The 18844-nt window shown below is 47.7% G+C and overlaps 1 protein-coding gene across 6 annotated transcripts in view; it reads left to right on the forward strand.

Moving 5' to 3' along the window:
- Nucleotides 1–18844, forward strand: part of RALGPS1 (Ral GEF with PH domain and SH3 binding motif 1) — a 301912-nt gene that overhangs the window by 89541 nt on the left and 193527 nt on the right. For all 6 annotated transcript variants that reach the window (XM_007471717.1, XM_007471715.1, XM_007471716.1 and 3 more), the window contains one exon: nucleotides 15673–15756. In XM_007471717.1, coding sequence (XP_007471779.1) covers nucleotides 15673–15756 — 84 coding nt within the window. The remainder of the gene's footprint in view (nucleotides 1–15672; nucleotides 15757–18844) is intronic.

Here is an 18844-nt window from a genome sequence, read left to right on the forward strand (position 1 = left end):
CAGACGCGCAGGCCCAGCGGCCATGGCTCACAGGCCCAGCCGCTCCGCGGCACGTGGGATCTCCCCGGACGGGGGCACGAACCTGCGTCCCCTGCATGGGCAGGCGGACTCTCAACCACTGCGCCACCAGGGAAGCCCCACCCTGTACTTTTTAAATCTCTGTCCACATCACTGAGCTTCTTCAAGATTTCCAATGGTTTCCCCGGTGCCCATAGGATCTGTCCCGAGCCTGGAGGCCACGTGAGACCTGGTTTATTCCTTCTTGTCCAGCCCTCCCCACCCACTCTCTGCTCCCCCTGCTCTGGCTTCCTCGCAGGCCCTCGGATCTACCCCCAGGCCTGCGCGCCGGCTGTTCTCTGCCCGCCGTGCCGCTCCTGTCCCCGTGACCTGGCTCGCTCCCAGTCCCCTGCTCCTCAGCTGTGCCAGCCCCCCATTACTCCTTGGAAGTTGTCCTTAGGCACTTAGCAACACGTTCTTAATTAATGCCTGTCTTCTCCACTGGAAGGCAAGTGCCACGTTCACTGCTCGATCCCCCAAGCCTCGCACAGAGCCTGGCACAGGGAGGTGCTCGGGGAGACTGGCTGGCGTTACTGATTAGATGGGGCTGGAGACAGAGTTGAGGGGCGGCCAGGCCCGAGGTGGTGATCGGAGCCATGGCCTCACTCCCTGTCCTACAAAAGGTGGTGTCACACCTCAGAGGCTATTGGCTGAAAGCCTGAAAGTCTGGTGGCTGAAAATCTTCCTCACACTTTTAATTTCAACAAGTATCCCTGTATAGATCAAACATTTGAAAGGTGGTTTTTGTTTTAGCTTCTCAGGAGAGGAAACAGCTTTTCTGAAAGAGCCGTTCCTCCTGGCTGCTTGTGCACTGGCCTTCCCTGGTTGCCATCAGACAGTTCCAGTGTCAAACCCGAGTCACCCCTGTGGTAGGTCCTGCTGTGGAGCCATTGCTGGAGTTTATCAGAGGTTTCACTTTGTTTCCAGAAATCCTGCTCTGTCCAGGGGCTTCACGTTGCTTGTTATCAAAAAGAAAATTACCAGGGGTTGGGGAGGAGACTCTGTGACGCGTAGAATGAAACAACTATTTTGATGAATGAAGACTTACGCTGTGGCCCCTCCTGCAACTCTGCCTCGATCCAGATGAAGTCAGGCCTGGGAGCTGGGGTGCGGTGGGGGGTGGGGGAGGATGTCCTTAGGGCGGGGCAGCCTTGAGCCCCTGTGCAGCCTCCAGCCTCATTGTTTTCTACAACCCACCCCTACCGACCCCCCCACCCCCACCCCAGCCCCAGTTCAGCCTTTTCTGAGTGAAATCTGTCCACTCCCAGGCCCCCTGTCTGGTTACCTTATCTCATAACTCAGTGTCCCCCTGGGACATTTTTGTATTAAAAGCTCAGGCTCTGGTTTCTGCCATTTACTGCCTAGATAAACTTGTATAAATGACTTCGTCTCTGTGAGTCTCAGTTTTTCCATCTGTAAAATGGAATAGTAAAATCGACTTCATGGTCTGGCTTTGAAACTTAAGCAAAATAAACTAGATGTAAGCACATTGCACAGTACCTAAAGTGTAGGAAACATGCAAATACCTTGTGGTTCTCTTCCTTCCCTGACATTTTGTTCACTTTGTAACCCCTATAGTGCTATCCACTTTGCAGATACTCCATCAGTGTTATTCAGAATGTTGGTGAAAAATCATGGGAATAATGCTTGCCCGGGCTGATCAGCACAGTGGTTAAGAGCTTAGGTTTTAGAGTCATACACACCTGGGTTTGAATCCCAGTTTTGTCACTTATTTGCTGTGTGACCTTGGGCAAGTGAATGATCCTCTCTGGATCTCAATTTTACTTGTGTGTAAACGGGGGGCAATAATAGCGCTTCCTGGTGAATGCCGTTGTTAAAAGATTAAAGGACGTTAATGTAAGAAAAGTATTTAGCCTAGTGCCTGGCATACAGTAAGCAAGCTGAGCTGCTGTTGTTATTGTTTTATTATCGTCATTATTATTATTCTCAGCCTGGGAACAGGACTGATCTTGTCTAGAAGTACCCTCCTCACAGAGTGAGGAGGAGCCATGGGGCTGGTGGTCGGTTATCTCAGTGTGCTCCCACCGTGTTCTCTTCCTGTCTGGTGAGATTGGGGGCCACACAGTTTGGGTCTCGGCCTCCCTGGCTGTGTCCCTGGTGTCAGGTGGCCAGTGCTGCCTCTTTGGCATCTGACCAGACAGTTGTGTCTGCTCCTGACATGCAGACCTTCAGAGGATGCTTCTGTTGGGGACATGGAAAGCCTGTGGGACGCTCCCCGGGTACTGCCGCTGCTCTCTCTCCTGCCCTGGACGGCGAGCTGCCCCCGTGGGGCCTCCACACCCTCCCTCCTGGTCCTGCTCCACCTGGGTGTGCCTCTCCCCTACCTGATCCCACCTGGATTTAACCCTGAACGCCTTTCTTCTCTCTTTTTTTCCCCTTTTCTTTCCTTCTCCCCTTCCCTCCCCTCGCCTACACTTTCATTCCCTTCCCTCTTTCTGTAACCTGGGCTGTGTTCTCTCTGTCTGCCCCCAGCCTGCCTCCCCCCAGCTGGTTCCCGTCTCCTGCCTCCCCGGACTGTCGTGTCCACCCCATCCCTGAGGACCAGCGCAGTGCCCTGAAGCCCCCTGCTCCTTCTTGACTATGTCTCTGAGACTCAGCCTCTCCACACCCCCTCAAAACACTTGCAAAGAAAACTGCTCAGTCATGGAGTCTCCAGGGATGGGGCTTACTTAATAGCGTTTTTCTATAAAGTTACACTTGTGACCTCTGCTTCCTGCAGGCTCATAGAATGGGAGAACTGGGAGGATCTTAAGGACCATCGAGGGCCACTGTATTTTACAGACAGGACATTGAACCCCCCCTAGTGGGAAGGACTGACCCAAACTCTCAGAGGGGGTTCAGGGCACAGCTGAGAGTAGAACCCAGGACTCCTTACTTAGGAGGACCCTGTAAAAGCATGAAATTGCCAAAGTGGGCTGCACATGTCTTTCTCTATCTTTTTTTGTTGTTGTTGTTGTTAAATTTATTTATTTTATTTATGTATTTTTGGCTGCGTTGAGTCTTTGTTACTGCACGCGGGCTTTCTCTAGCTGTGGCGAGCGGGGCCTACTCTTCATTGCAGTGTGCGGGCTTCTCTTTGCGGTGGCTTCTCTTGTTGCGGAGCACAGGCTCTAGGCACGTGGGCTCAGTAGTTGTGGCTTGTGGGCTCTGGAGCACAGGCTCAATACTTGTGGCGCACGGGCTTAGTTGCTCTGCGGCATGTGGGATCTTGCTGGATCAGGGCTCGAACCTGTCTCCCTGCATTGGCAGGAGGATTCTTAACCACTGTGCTACCAGGGAAGTCCCTCTCCATCTTTTTTGAACGTATTTCATTCTGTCTGTAACCTGAGTTCCTATATAGCTGCAGCTGGATCTACCTCATCCATTAGAGACAAGCTCTACCTCCCTTTGGAGGAGCAGGGGAGTGGAGGTGGGGTCAGACCTTCAGTAACAGGGACATACAGAACCCATTACTTAAGGTCAGTCATGAGTAGGTTCTTCACCTGTTCTGTCTTCTTGCTTGTCCTGGGCTAACCTTCCCTTTTGGTTCTCAGCTGGCTGCCTTGGCTCCCCACCTCACCCCGGCCCTGCTGATGGGGCCTCTCGACTTATCTTTGGTTCACCTGCCTGACCTCTCCTTTTCAGTAATTATATTTTGTATTTCAGTGTCATTGTCCATTGGTTAGAGCTGTGTTGTACAAGATGGCGGCCTCATCTAGCTACTGGACACTTGAAATGTGACTGGTCCAAACTGAGGTGTTCTGTAAGTGTGAAAAACAGACCAGATTTCAGACATAGTACAAAAAGAATGTAAGCTGTCTCATCGATAATTTTGTATATTTTGTATTGATTACAGCTTGAAAATATAATATTTGGGTATATTTAATTAAATAAAAGAAATTATTAAAAATAATTTCACCTGTTTTTTTCTTTTTTTAATGCGGATACTAGAAAATTTAAAATATATGGCTTGCATTATATTTCTGTTGCCCAGCACTGGGTTATAGGCCTTTCTCAACCAGTGATCCATGAGAGGATTAAGCCTAATGCCTGAAGGTCCATTGTGTGTACAAACGTCCCAGTGTTAGGAGAATTAAGACAGTCACTCTCAAGCCACTTTCCGTGTTCTATGGTTCAGATAAGGAACCTTGTTGAGAAAGGATGCACCACCTGTTGTTTCTAACTTTAATTCAGATTCCTTTAGTGTTTCTCTTGTTATATAATGATGGCTGTTGGTTTGAGATAGATATTACTAAGCTTCTAAGAAGTTCTTTTTTTCTTTTTAAAATCCCAAACGAATGTTGCATTTTGCTAATTACTTTTTTCAGTATCTGAGAGGAACATAACACTTTCCTCTTCTTTGATTTATTGATGTACTGTTATTATGTTAATAGTTTTCATAATATTAGCTTATTCTTACTTTTTTTTTTTTTTTTTTTTTTTTTTGCGGTACGCGGGCCTCTCACTGTTGTGGCCTCTCCCATTTCTGAGCACAGGCTCTGGACGCGCAGGCTCAGCGGCCATGGTTCACGGGCCCAGCCGCTCCGCGGCATGTGGGATCTTCCCAGACCGGGGCACAAACCCGTGTCCCTTGCATCAGCAGGCGGACTCTCAACCACTGTGCCACCAGGGAAGCCCTATTCTTACATTTTTTTTAGACAAACCTGCTGGGCCATGTACGATGATTCTTTTTCCCACTTGTTCTGTATTTGTTAGGTGTTAGGCTTTGGGGCTTCTTTCCATTGCTTTCTGTGCTCTGGAATAAATTATTTAGCATAAGAATTAGGTGTTACTTAAACACTTAATTATGAGGTCTGACAGGACTCACTGGTAAAATCACGTGGCCCTGGAAATTTTGAGTTAACTTTCCAAGTTTCCGATGTGGTGTTTAGCATACTTACCAGACACAGAAAAGTTATGTTTGGACAAAAAAATCGTAGGCAGTGCGAGGACTAGGTCAGAGCCTGCCTCTCCCTGTTACTTCCAGAAATTTCATTTTGTGTTCCCGGCAGTGTTACAGATGAATGCAGTTTGCGAAGATCCGGATTAAGAAGGGTTGAATTGTGCTGAAAAAACGTGATTGCCAAATTTAAATTGCAGTGGAAACAGTGAGCAGTAAACCAGATATTGTAGAAAACAAAAGGAGAATTAAAAGGCAGACTAAAATTTTCTCCTAGAACTCAGAGGAAAAACAAAAGGAGACGAATATGATGGATTGTTTCTAGATGTCAAGTGTGTATGGAGTGTGAAAGGAGGGTGGGGCAGACGTGAGAAAATGTCTGTAATGATGAGGTAGTAAGGACAAAGCCACAGCTACAGTGTGAGTTCCATTGAGAGAGAGAGTGTGTGTGCGTATGCGTGTGTACCTCTGCGTACCTCTGCGCCTGGGAGTGGGGAAGGGCCTCCGTTCTGGAGACAGACCTGCTCTTGAGGCCAAGGGGCCAGGCTCCTGAGCCCTACAGACCCAGGTTGGAATCTTGGCTCTCACGTTGACCACATATGTGGGTTTGAGCAAATTGCTTAACTTCTCTAAGCTTGCATTTCTTCAACTGTAAAATGGGGCAATGATAGTATCTATCTGATAGGGTTGCTGTGAGAATTCAGTGAGCAGAGGATGAATGTACATAAAACGATTGACATTGTGCTTGACACTTAGTAAGTGCTCAGTAAAGTTAGCTGTTGTTGTTATTGTCATTACTATTGACCGGATTGTAAATTCTGGTTTCTCTGGGTGTTAGGCTAATGGGTGATTTAAATTCTCTTCTGTGGGCTTTCTGTATTGTCTAGGTTTTCTGTACTGAGCATGTGCTAGGTCCCTGATCAAAAAAAAAAAAGTATTCTTTTTAAAAAGAGAACATCTGAATGATGTTATTTGGGAAAAAAAAATCCCAAGAATACAGAGAAAGGGGATTGAGCGCAGTCCCCAGGGTGAGAGTGGGAAATGAACGTGAGGCCCTGTGGGCCTTGTGACCAGCCCAGGAATCCGGGTGGGCTGCACTGCGGGCCGCTCTCCGTTCTGCTCACAGGGCCCTTTCTCTGTCACGTGGACTGGAGGTTGTTCACAGGGTTGCACTTGGCCGCTGCCCTGCCTGGACAGCTGGTTCTAATTGTGCAGAGCTGCACAACACTAGGGCTGGAAAGGGAATGTTTGGGGAAGTTTGCATCATCTTCATGACCCTAAATCTGCATGTTTGCTAAACAGAGGGTAGTTTGAGGACTTGATGAAACAGTAGTGACTGTAAACCAGTCGCTGTACAGAAATGAATAGACTGGAAGCCGAGAAAGCGGAGCTCCTCCTTCTAGGTCAGGGACCCCCACGCACCCCGATCCCGCAGAAGGCACCCATTTGTCCCCAGCGATTCTTTCCCCCTCTGTGGTTTGTCTCACCAGGGCTTCTGAGCCCTTATGGAGGCCCTCGTGTTCATTTCCCCCGGGGCCGGGCTCCTCCCTTTCTCCACACACAGCCCCTAGCAGGTGTTTCTTTCAAATTACTAAAGTGAATTGCTCTCACGTGAGAAAATTATGTTGCCCGTGTATGAGGTTATAGTACAGGTTAGATTGTATGTAGCACAGCACAAGAGCACGGGGTGGGTTGGGTCCGATTAAACCTACCCAGTGCACAGCATGAGGCTTTTGGAGCTGCTTCTGCTCAGTCCCTCTGTAGCCTTCCAATCCCACTCAGAATAAACTCTAGTCCTTACCTGCCCTCGAGGCTTCCACCCCCTTCCTTCCTACCCCATCTCCTCCCACCTGCCCGAGGCTCAAAGCAGCTCCAGCCTCATTGCCCACCTTGTGCTGTCAGAGCTTCCAGGGTCTTCACACTCGCACTTCCTTCGGCCTGGAACCCTCTCCCTGGATCCTTGCAGAGCCTGTTGCCAACCTCGTTCGTGGTCTCCACTCCAGTCGGTTTATCAGCCAGGCGTCCTGAGGCATCCGCTCCAATATTCCGTTCCTTCATCCTGGTTAACATTTTTTTTAAAGGATTTATCATCATTTGACTTATCACAAATTTCTCATCTCTCTCCCCTCCTGTAGAACATAGAAAGCAAGAGCACGTTTGTTTGGTCCATTGCTATATTTCATAAAACATACTTTAACTCTGGTATCGAATGTAGATGTGTTTTATAAATTGTCAATTACTGTTGTCTCTTCCTTTACTCTTCCTCTTCCTTCTTCATCCTTTCTTCTCACCCTTTCCCCTCTTTCTCCTCCTCCTTCTCCCAGGAAAGAGCTAAAGATGCCTCAGCCCACTGACAGTCGCTTGGATCTAGGAAATGTCTTTTTAGGTCTTCAGCCTTCAGAAATAAAGCAGGAAAGTGCAGTTGCTTTTTGTTGTCTTGAGTTACGGTGATTTGTGTTCATGTCTGTCTCCCCCATCGGCCAGACACTGGGCTCCGCGGGGTCTCGTCTGACTGTCCTGGAGCCCCTCCAGCATGGGGGCTGGTGCTCAGCTGGGCCCCCCGCCCTCCCATCTTCTTTCCCCTCTTCCCTGATCCCTCCGTTCGTCCTCTCCCTTCCTTTCTTTCTTCCATCCTTGCCTCCTTTTACCTTTCCTCCTTCCCTTTTCTTTTCCTTACATTTTTCATCGCAGCCAATTTTGTCCCAGTGAGAGTCTAAGGCAGCCTCCCCGGTTAGCTGCTCCCTCCTCTGCGATTCACTTGGGTGAAAGCCCTGACGTTTCCTGTGGGACAGGCCTGTTTCCTGAAGGTTCAGATGGTCATGATTTCACATGCTTACTCCGTCAGAAGATACAGAAGTGTCTAGTGGCCACCTGAAAACTATCTGCTATTTATGTTGACACATTTGCATTATAGATGTTGACCCTGACAGGTTATAAGCAGGTTATGAGTTTATAAAAATTTTGTATATTTGAGTGTTTACTCAACTGTTAAAATTTAATTTTAGAAGGTTTACAATGTATAATATTGTAACATGTCACCTGTTAAAATTTGTTTCAAAGTAATCTTTTCATGATATTCAAATAGTACAGAAGAGCTTATGAAGAAAGGCTTTGATCCCTTACTCCAGTCCCCTCCCCAGAGGATTTCTCTTCTACCGGTTATTTTTGGAACTTTATTTGGTGCGCTGAGACTTCGATTTCATCAGCTTTATATAGTGTCTCTTGACTGCTCACTTCCCATGCTTTTCCTCCCCTTCTCCACTTGCCACCTTCTGCCAGCTGTACTTTTACATTGTTAAGTTAATTAACATTCTGACATTTTGCAGTTACACCAAGTCCATCAGTTTTCCTTAGGTTGACTCTAAAAGTTGCAAACCAACAAACAGCATTCATTTTTATGGCTATGTAAATGTGTAAGTGTCATTCAGTGTCAAGCTAGGTAGTGTGCCAGGGTTGTATTTCATTCTCTAAGGACCCTGGGCCATTCAAGAGAGAATATGCCTCACATCAAGGGCCCACAGATTCCCTTTTCTTTTAATCCATCAACTGCCTAACGTTGGGGAAAAAATAAAATATTTAAATGTATACAGCTATTAAAATATATAATATTTAAACATTTAAAATATATACTATTTAAAATGTATGTATACTATTTAAATACATATATAACATATACAAACAGGGCTTCCCTGGTGGCGCAGTGGTTGAGAGTCCACCTGCCGATGCAGGGGACACGGGTTCGTGCCCCGGTCCGGGAAGATCCCACATGCCGCGGAGCGGCTGGGCCCGTGAGCCATGGCCGCTGAGCCTGCGCGTCCGGAGCCTGTGCTCCGCAACGGGAGAGGCCCGCTTACCGCAAAAAAAACCAACCAACCAAACAAACAAAAAAAAAACCATATACAAACAGGAATTTCTTGGTTTTTGTTATTCCTGGAGATTATAATTGCTTTTTTTCTATCATCATTTGCCCTCATCATGTCCTCAAACTTTTTCAAGTTTGCTGTTATGTTTTTATTCCTATCATATTTTTAATTGCATTAATTTTTTCCCAGAGAGCCTCCTTCAGGCCTCTTTGTCTTAGTCCCACGTGAACTGGTTGTTCTTTAGTTCTTTTGCGTGGCTGTTATTGCTGCGCTTCCCTTCACAGTCCTTGATGCTTGGACTGTTTTCTTTCCTTTTTTTTTTTTTTTAGTCACACTTATTGAGGTTTAATTTTATCCAGTAAAATTCACGCTTTAAAATAATTATTTATTTATTTAATTTATTTATTTTCGGCTGCATTGGGTCTTCGTTGCTGCGTGCAGGCTTTTCTCAGTTGTGTCCAGCAGAGGCTACTCTTCTTTGCGGAGCGCGGGCTTCTCACTGCAGTGGCTTCTCCTGTTCCAGAGCACGGGCTCTAGGTGTGTGTGCTTCAGTAGTTGTGGCACGCAGGCTCAGTAGTTGTGGCTCGCGGGCTCTAGAGTGCAGGCTCAGTAGCTGTGGCTCACGGGCTTGGTTGCTCCGCGCATGTGGGATCTTCCCCGACCAGGGCTCGAACCTGTGTCCCCTGCATTGGCAGGCGGATTCTCAACCACTGCACCACCAGGGTAGTCCCTTGGCATATCCTAATTGCTAGCATCACTCCTCTTGTGCCTTGGGGCCATTATTAAGTATAAGGGTTGCTTGAACACAAGCACTGTGACATCACCACAATCAATCTAATAACAGCTGACCAGTCGGTGACTGACAGGCAGGATATGCTGGACAATGGGATGGTTCACGTTCTGAGCTGGACAGAGCTGTAGGGCATGAGATCTCATCACGCTTTAGAATGGTGCATGATTTAAAAATGTATGAATTGTTTATTTCCGGAATTTTCCATTTAATATATTCGGACCTCAGCTGACTGCAGGTAACTAAAACTGCAGAAAGCGAAACCATGGATAAGGTAGGCAGGACTACTGTTCTCTCACGGAACCACCACGATCCAGGGCGAGAACTTGCCTAGCATCTCAGAACTTCCCTGTGCCCCTGGCAGCCAGTGGTCTGGTTTCTGTCCCTATAGTTTTTTTCCTATCATCTCCAAATGTCATAAAAATGGAATCCTATAATATTTTTGTGTCTGGTTCCTTTTACTTAGCATAAAGCTTTTGACATTTATCTTTGCTGATGCCTGTATCAGTAGTTCATTCCTTTTTATTGCCAAGTAATGCTTGATTATATGGATGGATCACAATTTGTCCCTTGACCAGTTGATGGAAACCTGGGTTGTTTCCAGTTTGGGGAAATTGAGAATTTCCATATTGAGAACTGCCATAAACATGTACACAGTTTTTTGTGCGTACAAATGAAATGTTTGCTTTAGTGAGATTGCTGGGTCATTTGGTTAAGTGTATGCTTAACATTAAAAGAAACTGCGAAACTGCTCTCCCAAATGGCTCTACCATTTTGCATTCCCAGCTGTGAGGTATGAGAGCTCTGAAATGCCTTACTCCTTAGTCAGACCCCACTGCCAACCCCCAAACTGGCGCTGTCTCCCCCCACTGCCTCAGTGGGTCACCCACTCCCTGGGGTGCTTTTAAAACTCCTTTGACTAGTGTGTGACTGTCCCACCAGTTCTTCTGAAGATTGTTCCAGAGGGTAGGATGGGAGGGATGGGGAGAAACTTGGAGGTAGAAAGGAAGGAAAAAAGCTTGCCATTGAGCAAGATGGTAATGTGGTGTCATTGGCTGGTGCCGCCTGGTGGTGGTCCCTGAGGTCAGATTTAGTGACCTTTCCTTGACGTGGTGCATCTTCCATGTGGGCATGTTTTAGGAATGTGATTTGGAGAAGATTCCAATTAGAATTAAACACATGCGTGGAAAGGGCCACATGTGGCTGCCTATGGCTCAGTGGCTTAGATCCTGTGGGGGTCTTCAGGGAGGACTTGTCCCACTCCCCAGGTCTCCTCTTCCAGGGCCTTACCTCATTGACCCCAGGCACAGTCAGGATCAGGCCTTTCTCAGGCCACCTCAGGGCATCTGACTCCCAAAACCCTAAGCACAAAGCTGGTGGCCAGAGAAGCTTCGAGGGTGAGCCAAAACCAGTGTTGACTCTTGCTGTCACCTAGGAATGCTTGCAGATGGGGGTATTAAGACAGAGTTGTTTTTATCTTGGTTAGGGATTTTTTTCCATGGACAGTTTCTTTGTAATAAACACTCTTCTTTGTCAGATTGAATGTCTAAATGAATCTCATGTCGTTAGGTGTTTTTATTTAAGGCAGCTGGTCAGACACCCTTTTGGTTCTGGGCGTGCTGATTTTGAGGTGCCTGTGGGAGGCCAAGTGAGTTGTGGCCAGGAGGTGGCTGAATATCCTGGTCTAGAGTCAGGAGAGAAACTTGGGCCGGACATGGGCACGTGGTGGAAGCCGTGGTGGTGTGTGTGATCTTCCAGGAAGGGATGCAGATGTAGAGAATATGGAAGACGACCCTGGTGGGGCTTTGGGGACATGTGTCAGAAAAGAACAAAGCAACTGGAAAATACGAATGCGGGGCCGGAGAGGCGTCAAGACAACCAAGAGAACACAGAGCTGAGGGGCAAAGACAGAGAACAGAAAATATGCAGAGAGGTTGCCTCGCCAGAGAAGGAGGTGGCCAGGGAAGAGGGTTGAAACCGACAACCCTTTCAGGCGGCAGGGAGGTCTAGAAAAGATGGCTTTTGTTATTACTATCATGGTTATTGTTGTCATCACCATTATTATTATTGATGGGAGAGGCTTTTGCACACTAAAATCCTAGCAAGGGGGCTTCCCTGGTGGCGCAGTGGTTGAGAGTCCACCTGCTGATGCAGGGGACACGGGTTCGTGCCCCGGTCCGGGAAGATCCCACATGCCGCGGAGCGGCTGGGCCCGTGAGCCGTGGCCGCTGAGCCTGCGTGTCCGGAGCCTGGCTTGCGCGATGGGAGAGGCCACGACAGTGAGAGGCCCTCGTACCGCAAAAAAAAAAAAAAAAAAAAAATCCTAGCAGGAAAGAAAGTGGAGAGGAAGAGGTTGAAGATACAGGGACCAGAGAGGGCATCAGAGCAAGGCCTCTGAGCAGGGGGGCGAGGGAGCCAGGAGGAGAGCGGGTCTTGAGGGGACAGGACCTCTCGCCCACTAAAGCCTGAGGAAGGGAGAGAAGGCAGGTGAATTTGTTTGTTTAGTGGCAGAAAGTCTCTCCCCGATGAACCCAGGGAACAGCCACATGACGGAGAAGAGGTCCCAGAAGAAGCTGGCAAGGACTGTACAGGCTCTTACTGCCCTTTCACATCCAGTGGACCTCAGCAGGCAGCTCAGAGCCAAGGACAGCCTGGGCGAGATCAGGGCCCCAGCGCACCCCAGGGCAGCCACAGAGCTGGCTCTACAGCACGCAGGGCTACCAAGGCCTTACCAGCCTCAGCGCAGCCCCTTGTCTCCCTTCTAGAACCAGCCCCATCTCCTCTGGTCAATTTTAACTTAATTACACTCAAATCTGTTCTGTAACATGGACCTTTTTTAGGTAATAGTGGCTGGAGGAGTGTTGTTCTATTACTTCACATTTTCCAAACCCACTTCACACAGATGGCATCTCATATTCCTATAAGGCCAAACACAGAAGAGGAATACTGCCAAGGAGGCTGGGCTTGGGACATGTTTTAGTGCAGTTAGAATGGCCTTATTTCTTTTGACATCTTGATAAATCTTTCTGCACTGGACTTGGGAGATTTCAACACTGAGGAATGCTCATGCCCTGTTCATTCAACAAATGAATCTGCTGTGAGCCAGGCCTGTGCCCTGCATGTCACCTCCTTTGTCAGGCTTTATCTCTCTTAGTCTCCGCCACAATTCTGTGGAGTTAGTCTCAGCATCCCTGTTTTCATCCGCGATGCAACTGATGCCAAGAGAGCGGTCACCCAGGAAATGAGTGACAGGGTTGGGATTTGGAGCAAGGAAAGGACCCTTTCCATTTTATCAAGGAACCTCTCAAACATAGTGTTTTACCCTGTTGAAGTTTTAATTTTAAAGATTTTCTTTTTGATGTGGACCATATTTTGGAAAGTCTTTATAGAATTTGTAATAATGTTGCTTCTGTTTTGGTCTTTTGGCCGCGAGGCATGTGACATCTTAGCTGTATCGATGGGACCCGCACCCCCTGTATTGGAAGGGCGAAGTCTTAACCACTGGACCACCAAGGAAATCCCAAAGTTTTAATTTTAAATGTGACATGTATTCCAGTGCAAAAGGGTCCTTAGGGAATTGTCAAACGCCAAGAACTGTACATACAGTTTTTAAATCAGGGTCTTAGAAATATTCAAATCAAACAAATTTGGGGCAGATGTATTAAGTACCTGCTTTGGTTCTTGCCTGAATGACATCAGCAGAATGAAAGAGAAATAATAATCAATTTTGTTAATAATTCAAGACAGCAACGAGAGTGTATGTGGAAGAAAGAAGGGAGTGTTTGGATTTAAAGCCGTGTCTGACAGCAGCGTGACCCTGGAAAGAGGAGGGGGGGCGGGAATAACATTTATCAAGTGATTGTTACATGCCAGGTGCTCTGTGTGAGCTTTAATCTTACCTGTTTTAATGAGCTTCATGGGTAAATATATTATCAGACCCATTTAAGGTGAGAAAATTGAGGTTCTGAGAAGATACACATCACGCAGCTGGTGTGTGGAGAGTGGGCTCTGACCTGGCTCGGTCTGTAAGGTCCACACTGCTCCCTTTGAGGATGCCTTCCTAAGTTACTTACGGTGTGGAAATAGACCCAAACTCTGAATTAAATGAACCCTTACACACGTGTACCCTCCCTGCCCCCCACACTTACAGATGTGTGTATAACTTCTGCTGTTTATTAAAGAATTCAGGGAAAAACAAAGGGAGCAACTGCCAGCCAGAAACTGGGCAACAACCATGTCCCAGTCCTTGAACATCAGTTTTACAAATTCCCTTTTATATCCAATTATAACACATACATTTCCAGGTCTGGCTTTGGAATCCGAAGGGGAGAGAGGCCTTTGTCCTCAGGGTTACCTTTCGAAAGGGCAGTAATATACATTTGCCGACTGCATATGTTCTAAAGGAGGGATGGAGTAGGAGTCCATGGAACTGACTTTGTAGGTCAAATATACGCCAGAAAAGAAACTCAGATACACACATCGAGGAGAATCATGGTAAACAGGCAAACTCTACAGATCAAAGAGATTCACGCCTACTTGTGAAAAGAAGTGGAGCCAGAGCATTCATTCAAGGTGATGACTAGGACTCAGCCCTCTTCTTTATTAAAACGGATGTGGTGAGAATTACATGAGATAACAAGTGAGGCTCCCTGTCCGGTACCGACACATGGGGGATTCTTGGTAAATGGTAGCATTAGTTAATATCATTGTCACTACCATGACTTGGGGTCTAAATCGTGAGGGTGAGAAGGACTTGGCAGGGTCAAGGATGTCTGCTGTATTTTTTCACGTGGGTGACTGAGAGGACAATGGTGCCATTTATAGGAGTGAGGCCTCCAGGAAGAGGAGCTGTGTTTCTTAGCTCCTGGTTGGTTCCCAACTGTTCTCAAGTCCAGGTCATTCACCTTGAATCCGGAGCTGCCCATTGCCTGCAGCCGGCTTCCCACAGGCGCCTGCCGGTGACTTCAGTTGGGTCCTGAGATGCATTTGAAGGGCGCGGCACTTCAGGCCTAACTGCTCAGTTTATCTTTGGCCATTCCCACAGCACCCCCTGACTTCCTGGTAGACCCCTGATCTGTGTCTATTCCGGCTGGTAGGCAGCCGACCCTCACTAAAGCCCTTATAAAAGTTCCAGGTGTGCGGCAAAAAATAATGTCATTAATAACATAGAGGCTGGATGTGAGTTAGAAGGAAGCCTTGTAACTGAGGGGTAGAGAACTTTCCTTTCCTGCATTCTCTCTGCCAGGGGTCGCCAAGGCACAAACTGGCAAAGCTGGGCATTTAGTTAATGGCTTTTCCTTCATCCTTTTATCTACTCCCCCCAGGTAATCTCATTAGATTGCTCCGGTTACCTCCCTTGGAGAGGAACCAGCCTCCCTGTTAGGTAACATTTAGGTCATTTGATTCTTCAAATTATAATGCTAAATCTGCTAGAAAAGAAGAGACTACGCTCCTGAAGAAGATATTAAGGCGACCTGTCTTTCTGCCCCCTTTTGTTTATATGAGAGATGGCGGTGGGTGGGGGGCAACTTCAGGAAAGAATCTGAGGTCATCCCAGAAGCTTCTCTGATCGCAGTGGGCTTGGCCCAGGACGTCCCCTGGTTCCAGGAATGGAGGATGTCACTTGGTCAATGAAATCTGAGCATCTTCAGCCAGATTTTAATTTTAAGTTAGCCCTGGGGTATGACTCCTGCTCAGTACAACATTATACCCTCTCGCAGACAATTTGCATTAAGAAAGGGCTTCTGGTCCCGGGGAGCTGGCAGAGTGGCAGTGGCGGGGTTGAGAATAATTTGGCACAGAAGTCCTGGGAGATGTGGCCGGGGTTATGGAGAAAAGTATCCTGCTTCTCACCCTCACCTCTGGGGGTCCCAAGATACACCTCCACCTGTAGACCCAGCCCTCTTCTCCAGAGGGGGAGGAGACCCTCTCCCACCCTGGGAGGACATAGATGGCCAGTGCTTCAGTCCTTCCCCATCTCTGTGTCCACTTTCCAGTTAGATGCCCTGCTGTATTTGCATCCCCATTGGAATCACTGTTGAAATTGACTTTGTGCTTCCCAGGAACTAGCCAGCTGTGGATGGAGTAAGAAGGAGAAACATAGTCTCGCTCCCAACGTCGTGGCCTTTACCCGGAGGTTTAACCAGGTAAGAACGCCGCTTGCATGTGCCTGTGCAGATAGCGCTCTGTTGTCCCCCATGGGCTGGGAGCCCCTCCAGGCTTCAGTCTCAGGCACCTGGCCCCAGGTCCAAACCCCTCTTCCTAAGCCCCCACCTTCATCTGTGCTTTTTCACACAGCGGGTGGAATTAAACACCTCTTTTCTGTGTTTAAATCATTTCGGTGGCTTCCAATTCCACTCAAGCTAGGGTTCGGGTACCTTAATGTGCCCTACAAGGTCCTGCGTGGTGGGTCTGGCTTCTGTCCACCTCTCCAGCCTTATCTCTTGTCTGTCCCCCCACTCTGTGGGCTTCGGGCATCCTGGCCTCCCACCTCTTTCCTGCTGCATCACATCTTGGTCTCATCAGGCCCCCATTCGTGCTGTCCTCCCTGTTCAGCTCCCAACCAGATCTCAGCGGAAATGTCGCTCTCTCTAGGAGCCTCCCATGAATCTCAGCCTGTATAAGGTCTCCCCGTCATATGTCCCCTCAGCGCACCTGTACTTCTCCATGCGGTCCTTTCCCCGTCTGTCCTCATTCTGTGTAACTCTTTAGTCTCCATCTTCCTTGGCCGTCTGTGGGCTCCACGAGGGCAGGAGCCATGTCTATCTTGTTCATCACTGTGTCCCCCACCACCTTGCCCTATGTCAGGCATATAATAGACCTTCAGTAAATATATGTAGAATGAATGAATGAGGTACTCAGGAAACACTTCTTGAATTGAATTTCTTTGAATTTCTGATGGCCTGGTCACTGGCCGCACACGTGCTACTACAAACCGACTTGGTCCAATCAGAACCTTTGCTCCAGGTAGGAAGCACTGCATCCCCACCTAAAGGAATGATATCAGGGACTTGGACCAGCTAAGTGGGGTAGGCTTCTGACTGCTCAGACAGACCTGCCAGAACATGATCTTCAGTAGAAAGTACCCTGCAAGACCCCTTTGAATAAACCAAAGCTCCAAATGGGGCTGTTGACAGCTTTTCCTCTTTCTTCTTGCTTTTCTGGTTTCAGATGAGGACAGTGGCCTCGAGGTTGCACAGTGTACGTGACTGGGGCTCTGGGTGTTGGGCCTGGGTTCCCTTTGGGCCTTCCCCCAAGCTGGGCCGTCCCGCTGGGAAATGCCGGGTCCTGCGCATTGCCGTTACTCAGCTCTCTCCAGGCTTCTCCAGCCCTGGCTGGTTACCACTCCAAGCATAGTGGGAGGCTCAGAGAGGCGCCAGCTTGTGTTCTGATGATCAAGGCCAGAGTTCACATTATTGTTGTTTTCTGAGATACAACAGGAACTAAGGAAGGCCTAGCCACATCTGTGGTAGGGACTGTACACCCTTTGTTTTGAGAAGAGAAATACTGAAGCCTTTTTTTTTTTCTTCTTTATTTTCAAAATCTTTTCCTTTTCAACTGAGCTTAGTCTTTAAAAAAAACCAGATGTGTACACAGTATCAGGGGATTCATAGTTTCCTTAGCAAAACTATTTGGCTGGGAGCCAGCTCAGTCCCACCTCTGATCAGCTACAGAGCTCCCGGAGGAGGGCCACTGGCGGCTCTGATGTAATCTGCTTTGCACGTGGAGGCCAGGTCAGCTTGGCAAAGGGCAGTGCAGCTTGTTCTGTGAACAATTGTATTGTGTCCAGCTCAGACCAAGTGGGTGAAATGAGCCAGAAGTAAAGCTGCATTTTCCCAAAGAGAATGCTCTGAGAAATGGTCTCCCTGCTGGCCTGTGAGCCACTTAGAGAGCAGTTCCTGGACACAGCCCTGGTAGCTCTGGTTTGAAAACTGGCTAGCGGCCAGTCCATCAGCCGCTGGGGCTGCTTTCCCTGAGATGAACTGATTGGCGTCTCTTCCTGGCAGACTTTCATGTGTGACAACAAAGCTGCTCATCAGACTCCAGGTAAAGGCAAGCAGGTCACTTACCTTTCTGAGCCTGTTTTCTTTACCTGTGAATGAGAATAATAACAGTACTCACTCTGCACAGTTGTTACAAAAATTAAATGAAATGATATAGGTAGAGCTCTTAGCGCTATGTCTGTATGTAGTAGGCATCCAAACATTTTTTCAGGAAAAAAGGGAAGATTAGTTGATTGGAAGGAGGTTGCGAGGGAATCTGAGGCTCCCTGTGGCCAAACCAAAAATCCAGCAGCCAGTGTTCTGGTTGGCCTCTGAGGATGTGCCTGCTTCTCCATGGGACCTGAGTCCCTTGGGATTTGTTTATAGAATGGCTGAGATGGAAGAGCTTGGCCAGGTCCCCTAAGGGTCTGTTATGGGCCAGGCTTGTGTCTTGGCCCCAGGGAGTTCACCATGAAGCCAGAAGTTCTCGGTCTTTTTCCGATCACGGGTTCTTTTGAGAATCTGACAATACCACATATGAACCTGCCCTCAGATAAATACATAGATATATACATTTCCATTTAATTTGAGTGGGTTTGCTGCCTCGCCTGCCCACTGCCCCGCAAAGTCTGTACATGAGCACTTTAGAGGTCTGTGGACAGCAGGCTGAGGAGCTGTGGTCACATGGAATCAAACAGACCTGAGTTTGCACCTTAGCTCTACAGCTTGTTGCCTGTATGATCTTGGGTTGTCTTTCAGCCTCTGACCTTCCTCATTTATAAAATAGGAAGAATCATTTCAAGTGATTTTTGAAGATTAAATGAGAATCATGGATGTAAAGGTTTTAGCTCAGCACTTGACATGTAGTAAACAAGTAATATTAGCCTTAAAAAGGGTGGTAGTGTAGTGGGAGCTGCAAGCTGAAAGGAAGGTTAGCCTTGGTCCTAAGTGCTGGTGGTGGGGTTGAGATTGTGTCTTGAAGATGAAGAATTAGGAAGAGATGGAGAGGGAATTTGGATAACTTGGTTCCAGTCCAGGCTCTGCTGCTAACCTGTTCTGAGGCCTTAGGCAAGTCCAAGTCTAGGTCCCGGACCCTTATGTATTAGCAGAGATTGGACCGGGCAAAGGCTCCCAACACTTTGCCCTGGAGGACTGCTTTAACTTTTCTCATGGACTCGTATATATATATATATATATATATATATATATATATATATATATATATATATATACACACACACACACACACACA

This window comes from Lipotes vexillifer, unplaced genomic scaffold (assembly GCF_000442215.2).
Source record: "Lipotes vexillifer unplaced genomic scaffold, Lipotes_vexillifer_v1.1 scaffold98, whole genome shotgun sequence".
NCBI lineage: Eukaryota > Metazoa > Chordata > Mammalia > Artiodactyla > Lipotidae > Lipotes > Lipotes vexillifer.